General features: G+C 45.6%; 1 protein-coding gene and 1 non-coding gene across 2 annotated transcripts in view; one reads left to right on the forward strand and one right to left on the reverse strand.

The window, feature by feature from the left end:
• Window positions 1–6,936, forward strand: part of VWA5B1 (von Willebrand factor A domain containing 5B1) — a 56,178-nt gene extending 49,242 nt beyond the window's left edge. The window contains exons 19-22 of the mRNA XM_033156511.1: window positions 980–1,054; window positions 3,746–3,806; window positions 4,427–4,550; window positions 5,861–6,936. Of these exons, the coding sequence (XP_033012402.1) occupies window positions 980–1,054; window positions 3,746–3,806; window positions 4,427–4,550; window positions 5,861–6,571 (971 nt within the window). The 3' untranslated portion in view covers window positions 6,572–6,936. The remainder of the gene's footprint in view (window positions 1–979; window positions 1,055–3,745; window positions 3,807–4,426; window positions 4,551–5,860) is intronic.
• TRNAK-CUU lies at window positions 1,357–1,430 on the reverse strand. Its single transcript has one exon. It is a non-coding gene; the product is annotated as a tRNA-Lys (tRNA).
• Window positions 6,937–17,633: the final 10,697 nt, after the last annotated feature.

Raw genomic sequence — 17,633 nt, forward strand, 5'->3', positions numbered from 1 at the left:
TTCCTTTTACCTTATTAATATTTTTAACTGCTTGATTTAAGTTAAGTTAATCCTACTAATGAACTTATTGGCATGCCAGAACTTTTCAGATATTCTACAAATTTCCCCCATTTTTAAAAATAATAATAAAACATCCCTCTTGGTTTCTTATTACATCCATCAGTTTTGCCATTTTGGCATTATCCATCAGTTTAATCAGCCACTCTTCCTTAGTTGGCATAGCATCTTTTTACACTTCTGGGAAAACACCATTCTGGCTATGGTTGTGGCATACAAGAACAAAATTTAAAGGTCCTTTGGAATCTCTTTATTTGCAATCCCTAAAAGAAAAGCTTCTGGTTGGTTGGTTGGTTTTTTACTAAAGTAGGTTTCTTTTTTAAAAGGCGTGGATTTATTTATTTATTTATTTATTTATTTATTTATCAACCATCTGAATTCTCCCCAGGATTTAAATGGTCTGTTCTTATTCTGATAGCAAGAAGCTGGTGAAATTAGAACCGTACCCCAGTTTCTTGAGGGTTTCCTTCCAGGATCAGCTCCAGGGATTGGATGTTGACTCCTCTCTTGGAATGCCCATACCTGCCACCAGTCTTGCTGACTCCCTGCTTTATCAGCGTGCAATGAGCAGATGGTTTGCCTACAATGGTAATTGCACTGAGTGGTGGCAGACTTGGGTACCATTGGGCCCTGTGTGAGCCCAAAATTTGGTGCACCTCCCCAGTCCTCACACTGCCTTCCCAAAGGCAGGTAAGGAAGCACCTGGCTTTGAGAAGTAGGTGCAAGGCTCTGTCAGGGTCCTGGAGCCCTCCCGTCTCTTCCTGGAAGCTGGGAAAGCACCAACTAGGGTTTGGGAAGGAGGCAGGAGGACTCTGGGACCCTGGCAGAGCCTCACAGATGCCCTTGCATTGAGCAACCATGCTGCAGAAGAGGCTAACCCAGGTGGTCACTGGTTCTTGTCTCTCCCCCCCCCCCCAAGCAGATGCAGAAGAGAACAGCCTGTCTCCGTGCAGTACACCGTCCTCCTCGGGATGGGATCGCTACACTTTCCCAGATGGTAAGGAACGTCTTAGAGAACCTTGCACCAAGTCAGACCATGGGATCTTCCAGCTCAGTATTGTCCACACTGACTGGCAGCAACTCTCCAGGGTTTCAGGCTGGGGACAGTCTCAGCCCTAGCTTTCGATGCTGGAGGTCGAACCTGGCGACTTGTGCATGTAAAACAGATGCTCCACAAATTAGCTGTGGTCCTTCTCCTCAGGAGAAAGAAAGATTCCAGTCCTAAGAATCATCGAATTGCAGAGTTTGAAAGGAACCATAAGGGTCATCTAGTCCAATCCCCTGCAATGCAGGAATCTTTCACCCAATGTGGGACTCGAACCCACGACCTTGAGATTAAGAGTCTCATGCTCTACCAACTGAGCTATAAAGCACTGATTTAACTAGGAACATAGAAAGCTGCCTTAGGACTCATCCAGCCTTCCACTCATCCAGTTCCTAGAAAGCATGGGTCAAAGAGTTTTGCCACTTGCCCTGTGCTTTCCAGGCAACAGTTTTGCATTTGCCTGCTGCTTTCCCCCCAGGGAAAACATACTCTTTACTGCTGAATTAGAAACAGCAGTTTGTGGGAAATCTAGTTGACCTTTGCTCCACTTCAGCTGTAAAGAGTGGGTTTTCCCAGAGGAGAAGTAGCAGGACAAGTGGAAGTGTGGACGAACCCTTAGACTGGATTATATCATTCGTCCATCTAACATGGGTCCATCTAACAGTGTGTTGTCTATTTTTTTTATAAGATTTTATTATTTTCCATGAAACAAAACAAAACAACAATAAACATACATGCATAAACACAATAAAACATAATACACAATCAACAATACAAAAATACAACAAAACCATATAACCAAACAAACTTATACAAACCTTACTAAATACTTATCTCTGTTTCTAGACTTGTTTTGACTTCTTAGGGGGACTTCCCCTGGTCCCTCCTCTGTCTTCAAAAACATTATATACTTTTTAGGTAGCTTCATTTCTTTTGTCATTAACTTATACTCAATATTCTAATATTCTTTAAATTTATCTAAACCAAAATATTCCTTAGCATATATTCTGCATCTTGTCATCTTCTTATACAAATATATCTATCCAACCAAAAAATATATTCTTAAACAATTATATCTCTACTTATACCACTAAAGCCAATTCTTTTATGAATTCCTGCACAAACATTCAAACATTCATTTTAACATGATTAACTAAATAGTCTTTAAATTTCTTCCAATCTTGCGACACCTTCTCCTCCCTCTGGTTTCGGACTCTGGCGGTAAGGTCTGCAAGCTCCATGTACTCCATCAGTTTCATCTGCCATTCTTCGATTGTCGGTGTCTCTTCGCCCTTCCAAGCTCTTGCCAATAAAATTCTAGCAGCTGTTGTGGCATACATAAAAAACACTCTATCCTGACTGGGTATCTCCTCATTGGTCATGCTCAAGAGAAGAGCCTCTGGTTTCTTGCAAAAGGTAATTTTCATTACCTTCTTAAGCTCATTATAGATCTTATCCCAGAAGGCCCTTACCCCCGAACACGACCACCACATGTGATAAAAGGTACCTTTTGACGATTTACATTTCCAACACACATCCGACATTTTAGAATTCATTCTAGCTAACTTAACTGGTGTCAGATACCATCTATATAACATTTTCATTACATTTTCTCTTAAACTATTGCAAGCAGTAAAATTAATATCTTTCCTCCACAATCTCTCCCAGTCATCCATCATAATATTATGACCAACATCTTTTGCCCAATCTATCATTGTTGATTTAACCAACTCATCTTTAGTATGCCACTCTAGCAATAAATTGTACATCTTGGAAAGGTTTTTTGAGTTCGATTCGATCAGTTCTGTTTCCAGTTTTGATTTCTCCACCTGAAAACCAACTTTTTTGTCTAGTTTAAAAGTTTCATGTACCTGATGATATTGCAACCAGTCAGGGACTTGACTTTTGACTTGATCATAACTTTTCAGTTTAAATGAGTCCCCTAACAGTGTGTTGTCTACACCGATTAGCGGTGTCTCTCTGGGCTCTCCAGTCCTACCAAGAGATGCCGGGGATTGAACCTGGGGCCTTCTGGTCGCAAAGCAGATGCTCTACCACTGAGCTACGGTTACCCTTAATAAACATGGGAAGCTGCCTTATTTTACTGAATCAGACCCTTGATCTCAGCATTGTGAAAACAAACTGCAAGATAATAAGTTAGAATTATTATCCTTGAGAAAGCAGTTTACCTTAGGACACAGTGTGCATTTGTGCAATCCAGTGCGACCCCCCAACCTCATTCCCCAGAGAAAGGGCATGAGAAGGCCCAGGATCATGGCCATCTCAGGGTTAGGAAACCTTTTCCAGACCGAGGGGCCATGTTGCCTTCTAGGCAACCTTCTGAGGGCCACATGCCAGTGAAGCAGAAGCGGGTGGAGCAATGAATGCAAATTCCACTTACAGTGGGTTGGGTTGTACACAAATTTACCTCCCTCTTTCTGTCCTCTGCCCAAACATGCCAGAGTACAGGGACACATTCCACCATTGCACCAACCCTCAAGAAAGGTGAAAAGCAGGACTAGGGAGGGGTGCAGCTTGGGGAGAGTTCTGAGGGCCAGATAGAGAGACCTGCTTTGACCACTACACTGAACTGTCATTGTTCCGACTCTGGCGCCATCTTCCATTTTCTCTCTCTCTCCTCAGTTCCACTACGAAGTCCATCTATCTCCTCTCAGAAATCCATTGAGAGCTTTTTTGCAGCCAGGTAAGAGCTGATGTTTCCGTGGGCTATTTCTCCTCCTGAAAGGGCAGCATGAGGTGAACATCACAGGTGGCAAATGCCGAGGAGCGGGGAGGGATGGCGAGCAGGACTCGCACCTTGCACCTCCTAGGAGAGCCTGCTATCCTTGGGGACATTGGAGAATGTTGTTCTGTCAACCAGTGTTGAAGGAAGACTCAACCAGGCCAGGCAGCTTTTCTACATCAATAAGAGGCCTACACTGTCCCACCTCCCAGTTTCTCTGTGGACAAAGAGGATGGTGGAATTTGAGAGGTTGTTTTTACACAGCTCTAGTGGCAAGCCTTCCCCTGCGCTCAGCTGTGAAACGTTGGGCGATCTTTATTTTGTTTAAAATGTCACCCAAGAAAACTTTGCAAAAAAAAAAAAATGGCAGGTCAAGATGTCAGTAGGGTGAATGTGCTCCTCACAGAGTGAAATATTTTCCTTGAAACTGACTTGAATTCTGTGGGGTGGGGTGGTGGAACAGAGAAACTACTTTTCTTCAGCCATAGAGCATGTACTTGACTGGGAGAGGCCAGCCATCATGCTGAAGGCTGAACAACGCACCTCTGCTTTCTTTGCACATCCCTGTCTTGGTGGTCCAGGCTCACCTTTAACAAAACAAGACTGTTGACACGAGCAGCCCGAGGCTTTATGGGGAAATCACCCACTAGGACCAGCGAGACGAGTTCGGAAAGCGACAATGAAAACATCGACTACCTGCCCCTTGTAAGTATTGGGTCCCGCCAGGTTCAGACATTGCTCTCCAAGCATTCACATTGGGATGCTTCCAAACCCCCCCCCCCAAAAAAAAAAAAAATCATCAAAATTTATTCTCTTATTTTGGAATTCTGCATTTCCTTCTGACTTTTTACTGAAGTGGAACCCAGGTATTAGGAATGCTTTGTTGCACAGCTCCTGTTTCCGACATTCGCACAAGAGTTGCGCATAGAAATTCAATAACTAAATAAATAACTGACTGCAGCTTTCGCACAGTCTGCAGTTCCTATGTGCCTCCATTCATAATAGTAATCTCCATATGCAACCTTGTTCTTGTTATTTATTTCTTTGATGTATTGGTTACCTTTTTTTTTACCCAGGGGTAACTCAGGGTGACCTACAATATATAAACAAACAAAGATATATCAAAACGGATATAAACGAAAACAAAGGAAATCTAGAGGACAATCCTGTTTTTAAAAGGCATGATTAAAATATCCCACCCACTGTGGGAGGCCTCAGACAATTAAAAGCCTAAAGCCTGGCAAGGGGTGGGGTGGGGAGTGTTTGCCTGGTACCTAAAGATGTGTAATGATGGAGCCAGGTGGGCCTCCTAAGGGAGTGTATTCCATAAGCAGGGAGCCACTACTGAAAAGGCCTGTTCTCATATTCCCACCCTCAGGACCTCCCGAGGAGCAGGCACATAGACACAGCCTTCATGTGATGGGAGAGGCGACCCTGGAGGCATTGGGGTCCTGAGCCACACAAAGCTTTATAGGTCAAAACCAGCACTTTGAATCTGTCCCAGAAACTAATTGGTAGCCAGTGCAGCCGGGTCAAAATTGGTGTTATATGCTCAGGCCATCTTGCCCACCTTGTTATGATCTGAGTATAACTTAGTTGGCTACAATTCTGATGTTCTAGGGTTTCTTAGGCAGGGCCAGCCCACCCATGAGGCAGGCTGAGTCAGCCGTCTCATGTAGCAGAAGCCCAAGAGATGGGGCACTCACAGGGGCGCCCCACCACTGGAAGAGAAGTGGCACCAGCTTATCCACTGAAATCTCATGAGATCTTGTATGCTCTGTGAAATCTCGCTGGAACCTGCTGCCACTTCGCAGGCACGGCCACACAACCCAGCTAAGGGAAGCTTCAGTGGCGGCAAAATGGGATGTGCCGGCCCTGTTTGTAGGAGACTGAACACACCTGTCAGCTGTTTAGCTCAGTATTCTAGAGAATTCCAGCACTCTCCTTTGCGACCACCCGAGTTTCTTGCCTGTTTGGGAACCCAAAAGGACTACTGTTTTCCCCCTTCTCCTCAGGTGTCTCTCCAGCTTGCCTGCGGCTCCTTCCTCTTGAACAAGGCCTTCTGCGAGGCCATCAACATCCCCCTGGAGAAGCTGAAGTGGACGTCTCCTTTTGCCTGCCACCGCATGACTGCCAGCCCCTCGGCTGGCTCCTGCGCCTCCAGGAGATCAGCCACATCAGAGGAAACCAAGAGCTGTGAGGGAACTCAGCCACTGGACAATGTCAATCCCTCGACAAACAAAGAGAGTGAGTCTGGTCAGGCCTGCCATTTTGCCAGTGGCACTGTCGAAAGTCACTCCGGGGCCCTGAAGGCTGAGAACAAGCTTTCTCCTCCAGCCATCACCATCCAGCGCTTCTCCTTTCCAGAAAGCATTCCATCGCCTCAGGAGTCACAGGCTGACAGCGGGAGAGGTTCTGAGACGGACAGCTCTGAGCTGCAGGCCTGGTTAGTGGACATTGAGCTCCAGCAGAAGAATGCACCAGAGGGAATGCTGTGGGCCACAGCCGTGGCCCTAGCCTGGCTGGAGCACAGCTCTGCCTCATACTTCATTGAGTGGGAGTTGGCAGCAGCCAAGGCCAGCCTTTGGCTAAGCGAGCAAGATTTCCCCGAAGGCTGCAGCCTGCCGGCAGTGAAGACAGCAGCTCAGCAGCTCTTTGTGCTGCTCAGGCACTGGGATGAAAACCTGGAGTTCAATTTGCTCTGCTACAACCCTAATAATGTATAGAGAGGAGGAGAGGGTGGGATCTCAGGAGGGAGGGTGGGCACACAGTGGCGCATTCACGAGCCAGGTTACAACCTACCAATTACTGCCAGAAACACCCCTGTATGTTGGGTTGAGGTCTGGGCTGGGAATATCAAGCCCGGAGGTCATATGCAGCCCTTCAAACATCTCTATCTGCCCCTTGGGGCTCCTCACAGGTCACACCCCTCACTGACCCTGCTCCTGAGCTTCTTTGAGCTCTTTCACCTGGTTGAAATGTGTTCTTGGACTGTGATAACGCTTCTTGCTTTCCTGGATGCAGAGTTGTCTATGTAGAACCTCTCTGACTGCTCTCTGTTTGGACTGTAGCCTGTTGAACGAAGAGAAGGAGTCCTAACCATAAGCCTCACCCCATCTACCACTGCCAGGTAGCCCCCAGAAGGTTGCCTGCTAAAGAAAGTGGCCTTTGGGCTGAAAAGCAGTTCCCTGCCCCTGGGATAAGTTTTCCCAGACCATGATCAATGCTGCTTTCAGAGGCTACTCCCCACCCCTGCAGCCTTGTATCCTGTGCCAGCAACACACATTTTCTATGGGGCTCGAATCATTTAAATGGTGGTAATATTATGCATCCTTTTCTATCAAGTCCAAGCTTGCAATGTGCATTACCATCTCCTGCTTAGGTCCTGTGATGCTGGCTAATATTATTCCCATCTGTAGATACAAACCGTGGAAGCTCCCTTAGCCCATGAGGTCCATCCAGCCCATTCTTGTAGACACCAGGGATAAGCAGCAAACTTCAGGCTCATGGGTCCTACTCCTGCTCTTGGTTTATTAGGATGCCGGTGAATGTCAAAGTCCAGCAATCAGAGTGTGAAAGAGTGTCAGGGGAAGGGCAACATGTGCCTAGAATTAAGGAACAAGGTGCTTCTCAGCATTTGCTCAGCCCAGGGGTGTGTTTTTATCACCAGATCTAAACTTACAGTCCAGTCCCAGACAAAACTCCACTCCTGGTTTTCCCAATAAACTTTCTTCATCTCAGCAGCTTAATTTTTAGAAGAGTCGGATGTTGAGAAAGACTTATGTTGTTACTACCCTGGTCTATGTTGGCAGGGCAGCAGATCACCACGTTTTCGAAGAGGGATCTCTTCCTGGAAATGCTGGGGATTGCACCTGGGATCTTCTCCAGAAAGGGCACCTGCTCTACCACTAAGCTACAGCCTTTCTCCTCTATAAGCATAGGAAGCTGCCTTCCACCAAGTCAGACCATTGATCCGCCTAGCTCAGTATTGTCTTCTGCAAAATGTTGGAGTGATGTAAAAATATTATGCCGGTACTGTAGTGACAAATTCAGAAGTGCCCTTCATGTTAGTCACAGACATTCCCACTTCTAAGATTATATGACCTTCTAAGATTATACAATGATCTTACAAATATAAAACAATAATAATTAGGGATGCATTGCAATGATAAATATAAATCTCCATTTGTTGCTTTTCAGCTGGATCTACTATTTTCTGTGCCGTGTACGTTGGGAACGGATTCGGAGTGCTCCGATATGTTCTTTCAGAGTGGCTTAAGCTGTGTTTACCTTGACGTTCCACTGGAGCAGCTTGTGTTGTCAGTGTTCCTAAATGCTTAGCTTTGGAGCATACAGAACAACAACTTCTCAATGTTCTTCCCACACACCTTCTCCAGAGTGACCCTAGGAGCCAATCCTCACTGGCTGGCTCAGCTCCTTTCACACTTATTTCTTCCAATCAGCACAAAGGGCGAGAAGACTTCTTAGTGGCTAAAAATCTCCCCTTTCATGTTGATTGGGTTGGCTCTAGGATGCTGGGGACACAGACCCTGCTGCAGAAATAGTAATTTTGACCGCAGATCACAACACCACTGTAATCTGCTTTGTGGGAAAGAATCCCATGGAGGCTTATAAGCAGTCAATGAAAACGGAACATTCCCTGGCCACAGGTTTGCAATCACAAGACATGGCACACAACAGAAAAAGGGAACAGTCAGGCACCCGTTCTTAAAGTTTAATAGCACTTTTTTATAATAACCACTTGGGAACAGTTTAGGGGTTGGAGGTGCCTGATGGATCTGGCCTTTCAGTAGAGCTGATGGGGTGAGTTCTGCTTCTCATCTCTCCCACTGAGGCAGCCACTGGAATGGTGGTGAGGACAGATGCAGATGCACAGTCCCATCAAGGTTGGTTTTTAGCAGTGTCTTTTTTTTATCAGCACGTTCCTACACACTGGTAATGCAGAGGAGGTGAAAGGACTAATGCTGTAGCACAAAAACTTCCTCCCACTTTTCTTTTGGAGGGACCGTCCTTTGTCAACTAATGAGAAAAGGAATTGCATCCAAAGGGAAGATAAAATGTTGGTTGTAATGGACGGGCCAGTGGCTTTTTGTTGTGTTTACTTTCAAGGTGGCTGAGGGCACCTAGGAAGGCTGCAAGTGATTTGGAGAAAGACAAGACATTCACAGCCCTTTATTTCACTCTGCAAATCATCACCCCTTGTGATTGGCACTCTGCAGCCCTCCCAAGTGCCCACACTTCAATTAAAGCCCTGGGGAAAACATCATGAAGTAACTTCACACATGAGGCTAGGAAGGATGGGCACCCGGGGAGGCTACAGAGCACGGAGGAAAATGTTTGATGTAAAGAAAAGCATACATAGCATGCTTACATTGCTAAGCTTAGCTCAAAGCCCCATATTTACCAAAATCATAAACTGCCCTGAAAACCAAGCAGACAAACTGGGGGAGAAAACTTTTGAGTAACTGAAGGGCGGGTCTTGGCACAACACAAGAAAAAACATAGAAAGCTGTCAAATATTGAGTGAGACCATTGATTCTTCTAGCTCAGTATTGTCTACACTGGCTGGCAGTGGCTTCCCAGGGTTTTAGCCTGGGCACGTACCCAGCCCTACCCGGAGCTGCTAGAGATTGAACCTGGGACCTTCTGCATGAAAAGCAGATGTTCCACCCTGAGCTATAGACTTTCCCCTAAATGTAAAATAAGACCCCAGTCCTCATGGAATACAAAGCTATGGCAAATTGCACATACCTGTATGTAAGATGAGGAAGTTTAAAACAGAGCAGTGGAAGACGCCTAAAGCACCAGCTTTATTTTGAAAATAGAGTCAGAGTTCCCAGTTATTCCAGGGAGGAATTCAGACTGGGAGAATTAAAGGAGCCCCCTGCCTGCCACTTAAATCCAGCCCTTTGGCTCTGCCCCCAGGGACGTGTCCCATCTCTGTTGGAGTGGGGTTTTCCACCGAGCTGTGTTCATACCGCTGGCAAAGTGTTAGCAGCTTCATTTAGTTGTGTCAGTCCACCAGGTGGCCTCTTTCAATAATTGTTCCTGCTGCTCAATGTGATGATATGATTACCTAACGTCTGAAGTGCCTTCCGGATGTGATCACGCCTGCTATATCACTGACGCTTTCGACTGTGGTGCCTGGGCTTTGCATTTCCCACCCTATGCACCCGAAACCTCGAAAGTGTGTGTGGGGGGAGGGAATAAAACCTTCTCTTGCCTCCCTTTCGTTTTCATGTAGCAGAGTATTCCTGTGGGCTAAAACATATTTATTGCAGCTTGCACGGTTTTGGGTGAAGTCGGGATCAGGCACTCCTCTCCTCAATTTAAACTAGAGCCATTTTTGTAATTGAACAACAACCCACAAATTCTAACTTTGGTCTTCCCCCCAAAAAAATTTTTTTGTTTTGTTTTGGTTTTCTGACTTTCAGCTCAGATTTTACATTTGGAATCCAGCTGGAAATTAATAGAAGAACAACAACTTGATTTCTTGGCCACCCTTCACCCATGAGGTCCCGAGGAAGGTTACAGCAATATAAAAAAACCAAGATTAAAATCTGTTAAATGAGTATTTCACTCTCCAATTAAATAGAGTACATGAAAACCTTACTTTTGTTGATGGATATGAAGCATCAGCTTGCCAGATTCAATGGTTCCTATGCTTTTTTCAAAATAAGTGGAATTTCCAATGGTTCCATTCTTTGTTTTTGTTTTTACTTTAAACAAAACAAAACCTTGTCATCAGCTCCAGAGCTGGTACAGATCATTGCCCTTTTCCTATGGGTCCAAGACCTTCCCTAATTCCCCTCCAACATGCCCCCTTTTACTCCCTAACTCCATGGAAACACTGCTGTTGGTACTTCGACGTCAGCAGATCTTTCCGCCAACATGGAGGGGCCGATCCAGTCCAGTATCCTGTGTTCACAATGGCCAAACAGATGGGAAGCCTGCATTTAGGCTATGAGGGCAAGAGCCAGAAGTCTCCCCTTTGGTGGTCTCCACAAACTGGTATTCAGACACAGACCGGATTACTGCAATGCATTCTACCTTTAAGGTTGAGCTGAAATTTGCAGCTAGGGCAAAATGCAGCAGCTAGGTTGCCTTACGCCAAGATTATGGTCTAAGGCTGCAATCCTAACTTCATTCACCTGGTAGTAAACTCGACTGAATTCAACAAGACTTACTTATGAGGAGACATGGTTAAGATTGTGCTGTTATAAAGCCTTAACAACTCAGGACTGGAATAGCTGAGAATCCACTTTTCTCTCTATATCCATGCCCGTAATGGATGGGACTCTGTCCTCTTTACTGTTTTGACAATTGCCTACTACTCTGTGCTGCAAAAATGGTTTTTCTCAGGCCTTTCCCAAACGGAATTGCTGTTTTTAGTTTGCAGTTGATCTATGATCTATGAGGATTTTCATTATGCTCTCTAATTCTGCTGTATGACTGGTTTTATTGAATGTCTTTTTATGTACCCTTGCTCCCTGAATAGATAGTATATACTGAGTGAATTTTTTTAAATGCTGTCTCTTATGCTGCAGATAGTCCACATAGTAGCTATTAAGTAGTAGCCTCTGGGAGCATCATAAATGCTGCCCCACCAGGCGTTGCTCTCTGCCAGCCAAGTGGCATTTTCACTGGCTCCAATCGCTTTCAGCCAGCCCAAGCTGATTTCAGGATTGCCCCCTTAATCAGAAGCATTTCTAAATCTCATTTGGAATAGAGCTGTGATCGGTTTCTCTACTTTCAGTTTACTTGCATCAATTCTTTCTTTCTTGCTCTCTAGGTTACCAGTTCAAAGATATACGTACATTGATAAAACACAACCCCCCAAAAAGAGAGGCAATATTGATGCCATTGTACATCTGCTCCCCAATATTATTTTTTGTGTAGTGTTTTCACCAATGCACAACGTATCGGTAAAACACCACATAAAAAGAATCTTGACACAATCGCATGCGCAGTCATATTAAGGGTTGCTTTTGTGCAGTGTTTTAGCAATGTGTGTGGCCCAGTGTTGAGGAGGGAGAAACACACAAAAGGCTGGAAGGAATGGATAGCTGTGTCAGATCCTGCACGCACGAAAATGTGGAGACTTAAAGACAGAACAAGAGATGATTCCTAATGCACCGGATCCGTTATGGAAACCAGATCAAGTAATTCAGAACTTCAGAATTTAGGGAGAAATTTACATGAGAATAATACCAGAAGCATCCAAAAAAAAAATTCTCTCTCTCTATCTCTATTTCCAGTAACAGTCATTAGGAATATCTGGGAACAAATTATGAATGGGGGTTTGGTGAGTGTTTTTGGTCGTACAAAGGAAAATGCCTCTCCAAATTGTGTTTTGAACTCTAGCTGGTGTGCTTGCTTGCTTGCTGGAGGAGCAGCTTGGTGAGGGAAGGGCATTGTGCAATATCAGCAAAATGGTGACTGCATGGATTATTATTTTTCCTTTGGCTGGTTTCTTGTGTTGGTTTTCTCTTGTGAAAGCTTCAGTGTCGCAATAAAGCCACAACTTGCTGCAAGAAAACCTTTTCTGTGTTGCTTTATAAGCATGGCGAGGCTGCACTGACGGAATCGATGCACTGCTCCCTCATCGCCAGATTTCGGCACCTCTCCGAGAAGAGGAGGTGCCCTTAGGGAAGGACTTTGTGGTAAATGGCCAGGGCCCCACTCAGCAATTTTCACAGAAACACCTTGAAGGGACTTATAAAAGCATATATTAAAACAATCAATGAATCATCTATTATACAGTCAGGGACCCATTGAAATAGGACAGACAGAGTAAGAACATGATCATTAAAATGTAAACATATTTAAATAACATAAGACAAGGATAAAAAATGAACTACCAATTGCAATTAAAATGAGAGTGTCACCTTATGAGACCTTTTGAGTAGAGAACAGGAACTTGGCCACTGACTCTATTAGCTTGTTTGTATCAGCCAAGAAATGTTTCATAGAATTGTAGCAATGGAAGGGACCCTGATGTTCATCTAGTCCAGCCCCCTGCAATGCAGGAATATGCAGCTGTCCCATATGGGGATCAAACCCGCAACCTCGGTGCTATCAGCACCACGCTCTAACCAACTGAGCTATCTAGATTTCAGGTACCATTCTGGACTGGTGTCCTTACAGGAGGTTTCCTCAGAAAGGGGCAAAGTAGCCTGTTACGTCGTTCTCTGTGAAGATTACAGGGTTTATTTATTTTTATTTTTTAAAGTGACCTAAGGTTTTGACTACTTCATCTCTACAGGGACACAAAGAATCCTCCTATGGGACACCTTCATTGCGCCTTCCCAATATTGCAGAAGGGAGACAGCCAAATCTGGAGAAAGCATGGCAGTACTTGGGGAAGGTCAAATTATCCAGTTAAAAACGGGGTGGGGCTCAAATCTAATAATAAACATCTCAGGAAAAAGACTGTACAGCAGGGATAAGAACACAAGAAGAGCCTGCTGGATCAGGCCAATGGCCCAGCTAGTCCAGCATCCTGTTCTCACAGCAGCCAAACAGATGCCTGCAGGAAGCCAGCAAGCAGGATCCCAGCACAACAGCCGTCTCCTCTCCTGTGTTTTCTAGAAGCTGATATTCAGAAGCATTGCTGCCCCTTGACAGTGGAGGCAGAGCATAGTCATTGTGCCTAGCAGACGTCGACAGCCGCACCTTCCATGAATTTGTCTGATCCTCTTTTAAATCCATCCAGGTTGGTGGGTGCCATCATTGCTACTGGCTGGGATGCGTCCTGGAATTCTGATTCTTGCTTGCCTGGATGGAAGACGGAGAAAGGTGTGTGTAGAAACCTAGCATGCTCTGCTCACTTTTGCCTCTGGTGCTGCCTGCCACTGGAAAGTGGCCCCCCAGGAAATAACCGAGAAGAAAATGTGGCCCCAGTTCTAGAATGCAGGACTAACGCAGCAGCCCCACCCAACTTTGCTCTTTCCTCTGTAGGAAGTTAATCCAGCCCAAGCACCAGGCTTTCCTTTTTTTTTAAGCAAATACCTCCCCCCAAAAAATCCCCAGGGTGAAGGGTGGGGAACCCCTTTTAGACACCTCTGCTTGAGTCTTGACAGCTCTGTGCCGAAAGAGGAGGCTGCAGCTGATTTAGGCAGCACGTGGACTGGAGGGGGGGAATATTGGAGGGGGGCGTATTGGAGGCGTCGCGGGGTCTCCCCCCCCCGCCAGCAGTGCTTGTGAAGCTTCACAGCAAAGCTAAATTGACAGATAAGTGCTTTGGATCTGAGCTTCCTGCCCACACCTTGGCTCGTTTTTCGGGTGATTGTTCGGAGGATGATTAGCACAGGTGTATTTATAAAGTGCTCATCTCCATGGTGTTCGTTAATGCACACGTAGTTGCTTTTCGGATGCCAAGCACCTGCCTGACTTGATCTGCCCTCCTCCCAAGAGACACTGATGTGGGCAAAAGAAAACCAGTCCTGCACAGCCCAGGGTTCGAGGCAATCAGGACAGGCCCCAAACATTTTGTTGTGTGCAGGTAAGACAGTTCTGGCCATTCTCTCAGTTTCTCGTTTGTCTGATCTTCAGTGCTCCGCATTTCTGCATCACACACGAACACAAACAACTGGGGGGGGGGGAGAGATCATCAGCATTTTGTTTTGTTCTTTAATCAATTTTATTAAAGGTTTTCAACCTAATGTAGCATTACATTCCAACTAAATTAAAGGGAATAATAAAAAGCAATATATCAAACAGAAAAAAGAAAATTGAAAAAGAAAACACAATACTCATCATAAGACACAAGATTATAAATCTATATCTATGTAGCCGTCAGTGTGGTGTAGTGGTTAAGAGTGGTAGACTCGTAATCTGGGGAACCGGGTTCGCATCTCCGCTCCTCCACATGCAGCTGCTGAGTGACCTTGGGCTAGTCACACTTCTTTGAAGTCTCTCAGCCCCACTCACCTCACACAGTGTTTGTTGTGGGGGAGGAAGGGAAAGGAGAATGTTGGCCGCTTTGAGACTCCTTCGGGTAGTGATAGAGTGGGATATCAAATCCAAATACTTCTTCTTCTTTTATCTTAAATTCTTTCCAGTAGCACCTTAGAGACCAACTGAGTTTGTTCCTGGTATGAGCTTTCGTGTGCATGCACACTTCTTCAGATACCATGCACACACATGCACACGAAAGCTCATACCAGGAACAAACTCAGTTGGTCTCTAAGGTGCTACTGGAAAGAATTTTTGATTTTGTTTTGACTATGGCAGACCAACACGGCTACTCACCTGTAACTGGAACTTCTTTTATCTTCACACATACAGAAAGTTGAATCTTCCCACCTCCCACCCTGAGAAAAAGCCCCTTGCTTTTCTCATCAGCATTTTAGTGCAAATTTCTCTCAATAGGCATGTTTGTTTGCCTTCTCTATACTTTTTTTTTTTTGCAAAGCAAGTTCCCCTAAAATAATGCATTTTTAAAATGTTACTTTCACTATTGCATATATATATACGAGTGGTACCTCTAGTTACGAACGTAGTTCATTCCGGGGGTCCATTCTTAACCTGAAACTGTTCTTAACTAGAGGTGTGCTTTCGCTAAAGGGGCCTCTTGCTGCCACTGTGCTGCCGGCACACAATTTCCATTCTCATCCTGGGGCAAAGTTCTCAACTCGAGGTAACTCTCCCAGGTTAGCGGAGTTTGTAACCTGAAGCATTTGTAACTCAAGGTACCACTGTGTGTGTGTGTGTGTGTGTATAATCTGCACACTTTACCACCAGTATATCCATTTTGCTACATGTTCTTTGGGTGGAGATCTGCATTATGAGATTTGAGAAAGTGCAAACTTAGAAGGACATCTGCATCTCAGTTTGCTTACTGAGGAGATGGGCTGTTGGCCTGATCCAGCACGGATCTTCTGACATGCTCTTAGGCGGACCCAGCAGGGACCTTACCCCCCACCCTCGCCCACCGCTCACATCTGAGCCCTCGTCAACAAATCCATCTCAGCTCTCTCCTTCTAACTCCTCTCCTCACGCAGGTCTCCGAGCTCCAGCTCCTTTTCATCCCGCAAAACAAGAGGGCCCTTTTGCTCAGAGAGAACATCCCAGGAGGACAAGCCCATCCATCTGTTGCAGGCCTCAGGAGCAAGGCAGACGACCGCCGCTCTCTTGCATCCCTGGAAAAGTCGCTAGGGGGAGCTGTACAGCCAGACTCCATCCTTAACAAGCTCGGATGCCTCTCGTTGCCCAGGCAACCGCTTGGACCAAAGCAAGAATTACATGTCGAAATAGGGATTCTATGTGTTCCTGCTGTCTCTACTGACCTGGGACAGTCCTGCTTTCCTGGTCTCTGCTAAATCGCCATCCTGGTTTTGCCCCTATGTGGCGGTAGGGAGGGGGGGCTTGTTAAAAAACATGTTGCCTTGCTATTCACCTCCTTTGTCCTGGAAGTTAAAACTCTGAGTGGTGAGTGGACGCCTCTAGCCAGGACCTCTAGCCAAGACCTTTAGGCATAGGAGACATTATTCCATTATGTGCAGAGGTGGAGACTGGGGACCCAGCAGGAGTGATCACACACCCTTCCTTTCTATATTTCTATATTTCATGAACATATGGAGGGACAGCTGAAGAAGGCTAAGATGCCTTCTTTAGTCACTACCATGTGAGATGTTTAACTGTCAGTGGGCTGAACTCTGCAGAATAACTTTTAAAAAAGAAAAATAATCCCCAGAAGGCAAAAATTAGGACAGTGATTAGAAAACAAGGAGCCCCACCCTCCCCACCAGTAAATGGGGATGGTTGGGAGGTGTATGTGACATAACAATCTTCTCTTATTTTCGGAATGTTGCTCACCTCTTCTAGGAGGAAAGGTTGCAGCGACTGGAACTTTTTAGTTTACAGAAAAGGCAAGTAGGAGGTGACAGGATAGAAGCTTATAAAAATCACGCATTTCGTGCAGAAAGTGGATCGAGAAAAGTTTTTCTCCCTCTCTCGTGACACTGGAACTTGGTTTCGGGATATTGTGGCTTGCTGTGCCCCCCCCACTGCCCTCTAACCATTTCTCTGCTTTGCCAACCCACTGGCTCTACCCCCATCTTTGCTCTGAGTCCCAGAAGTGGAAAACACAGCATTGGCTAAGATTTGGCACAAAACCAGAAAGCCAGACAGGGCACTGCAGAGGGAAAGGATGCATTTCGTGACACCCACAGCTCATAGAATTGTCGAGTTGGAAGGTGCCAGGAGGGGTCATTTAGTCCAACCCCTGCAATGCAGGAATGTTATGCCCAATTTGGTGCTTGAACCTACAACCCTGAGATTAAGAATCTCTTGCTGTACCAACTGAGCTATCTGGCTGTTCGATAAACATTGTGCCCATCTTGTTATCACAAACCGTTTAGCAACCACCCCACTTTTCCTCTGCTATCTGCAATTCTCATTATTTCTGGTGGAGTGTTTAATGCTCGCCATTTCCTACAAAGGCTTTCTCCCATGGGTTTTGGCGAGCTGTGCCTGCAATTGCAATTATCACACTGCAGGCTTCTCCTCTCTCTCTCTCTCCCTCCTGCCCTGGGGGAAAAAAAAGAAACATTGCAGTGCTGTAAGGATGAACGGAATTAGGATAATCAAAGCTGTGTTGTCCATCCCTAAATCAAAGGGACTCAGCTTCCTGGAGGGGGGCCCTGAACTCTGAAGCAGAGAGGCCGGAAAGTGCCAGAAAGTGCTGGAAAGCAGCCACTATGTGTGGGGCTTGGCAGGGGAGCTCAGCAAACACACAAACCCCAAGGCATTCCACGCTGGGAT

Source organism: Lacerta agilis, chromosome 8 (assembly GCF_009819535.1).
Source record: "Lacerta agilis isolate rLacAgi1 chromosome 8, rLacAgi1.pri, whole genome shotgun sequence".
Lineage (NCBI taxonomy): Eukaryota > Metazoa > Chordata > Lepidosauria > Squamata > Lacertidae > Lacerta > Lacerta agilis.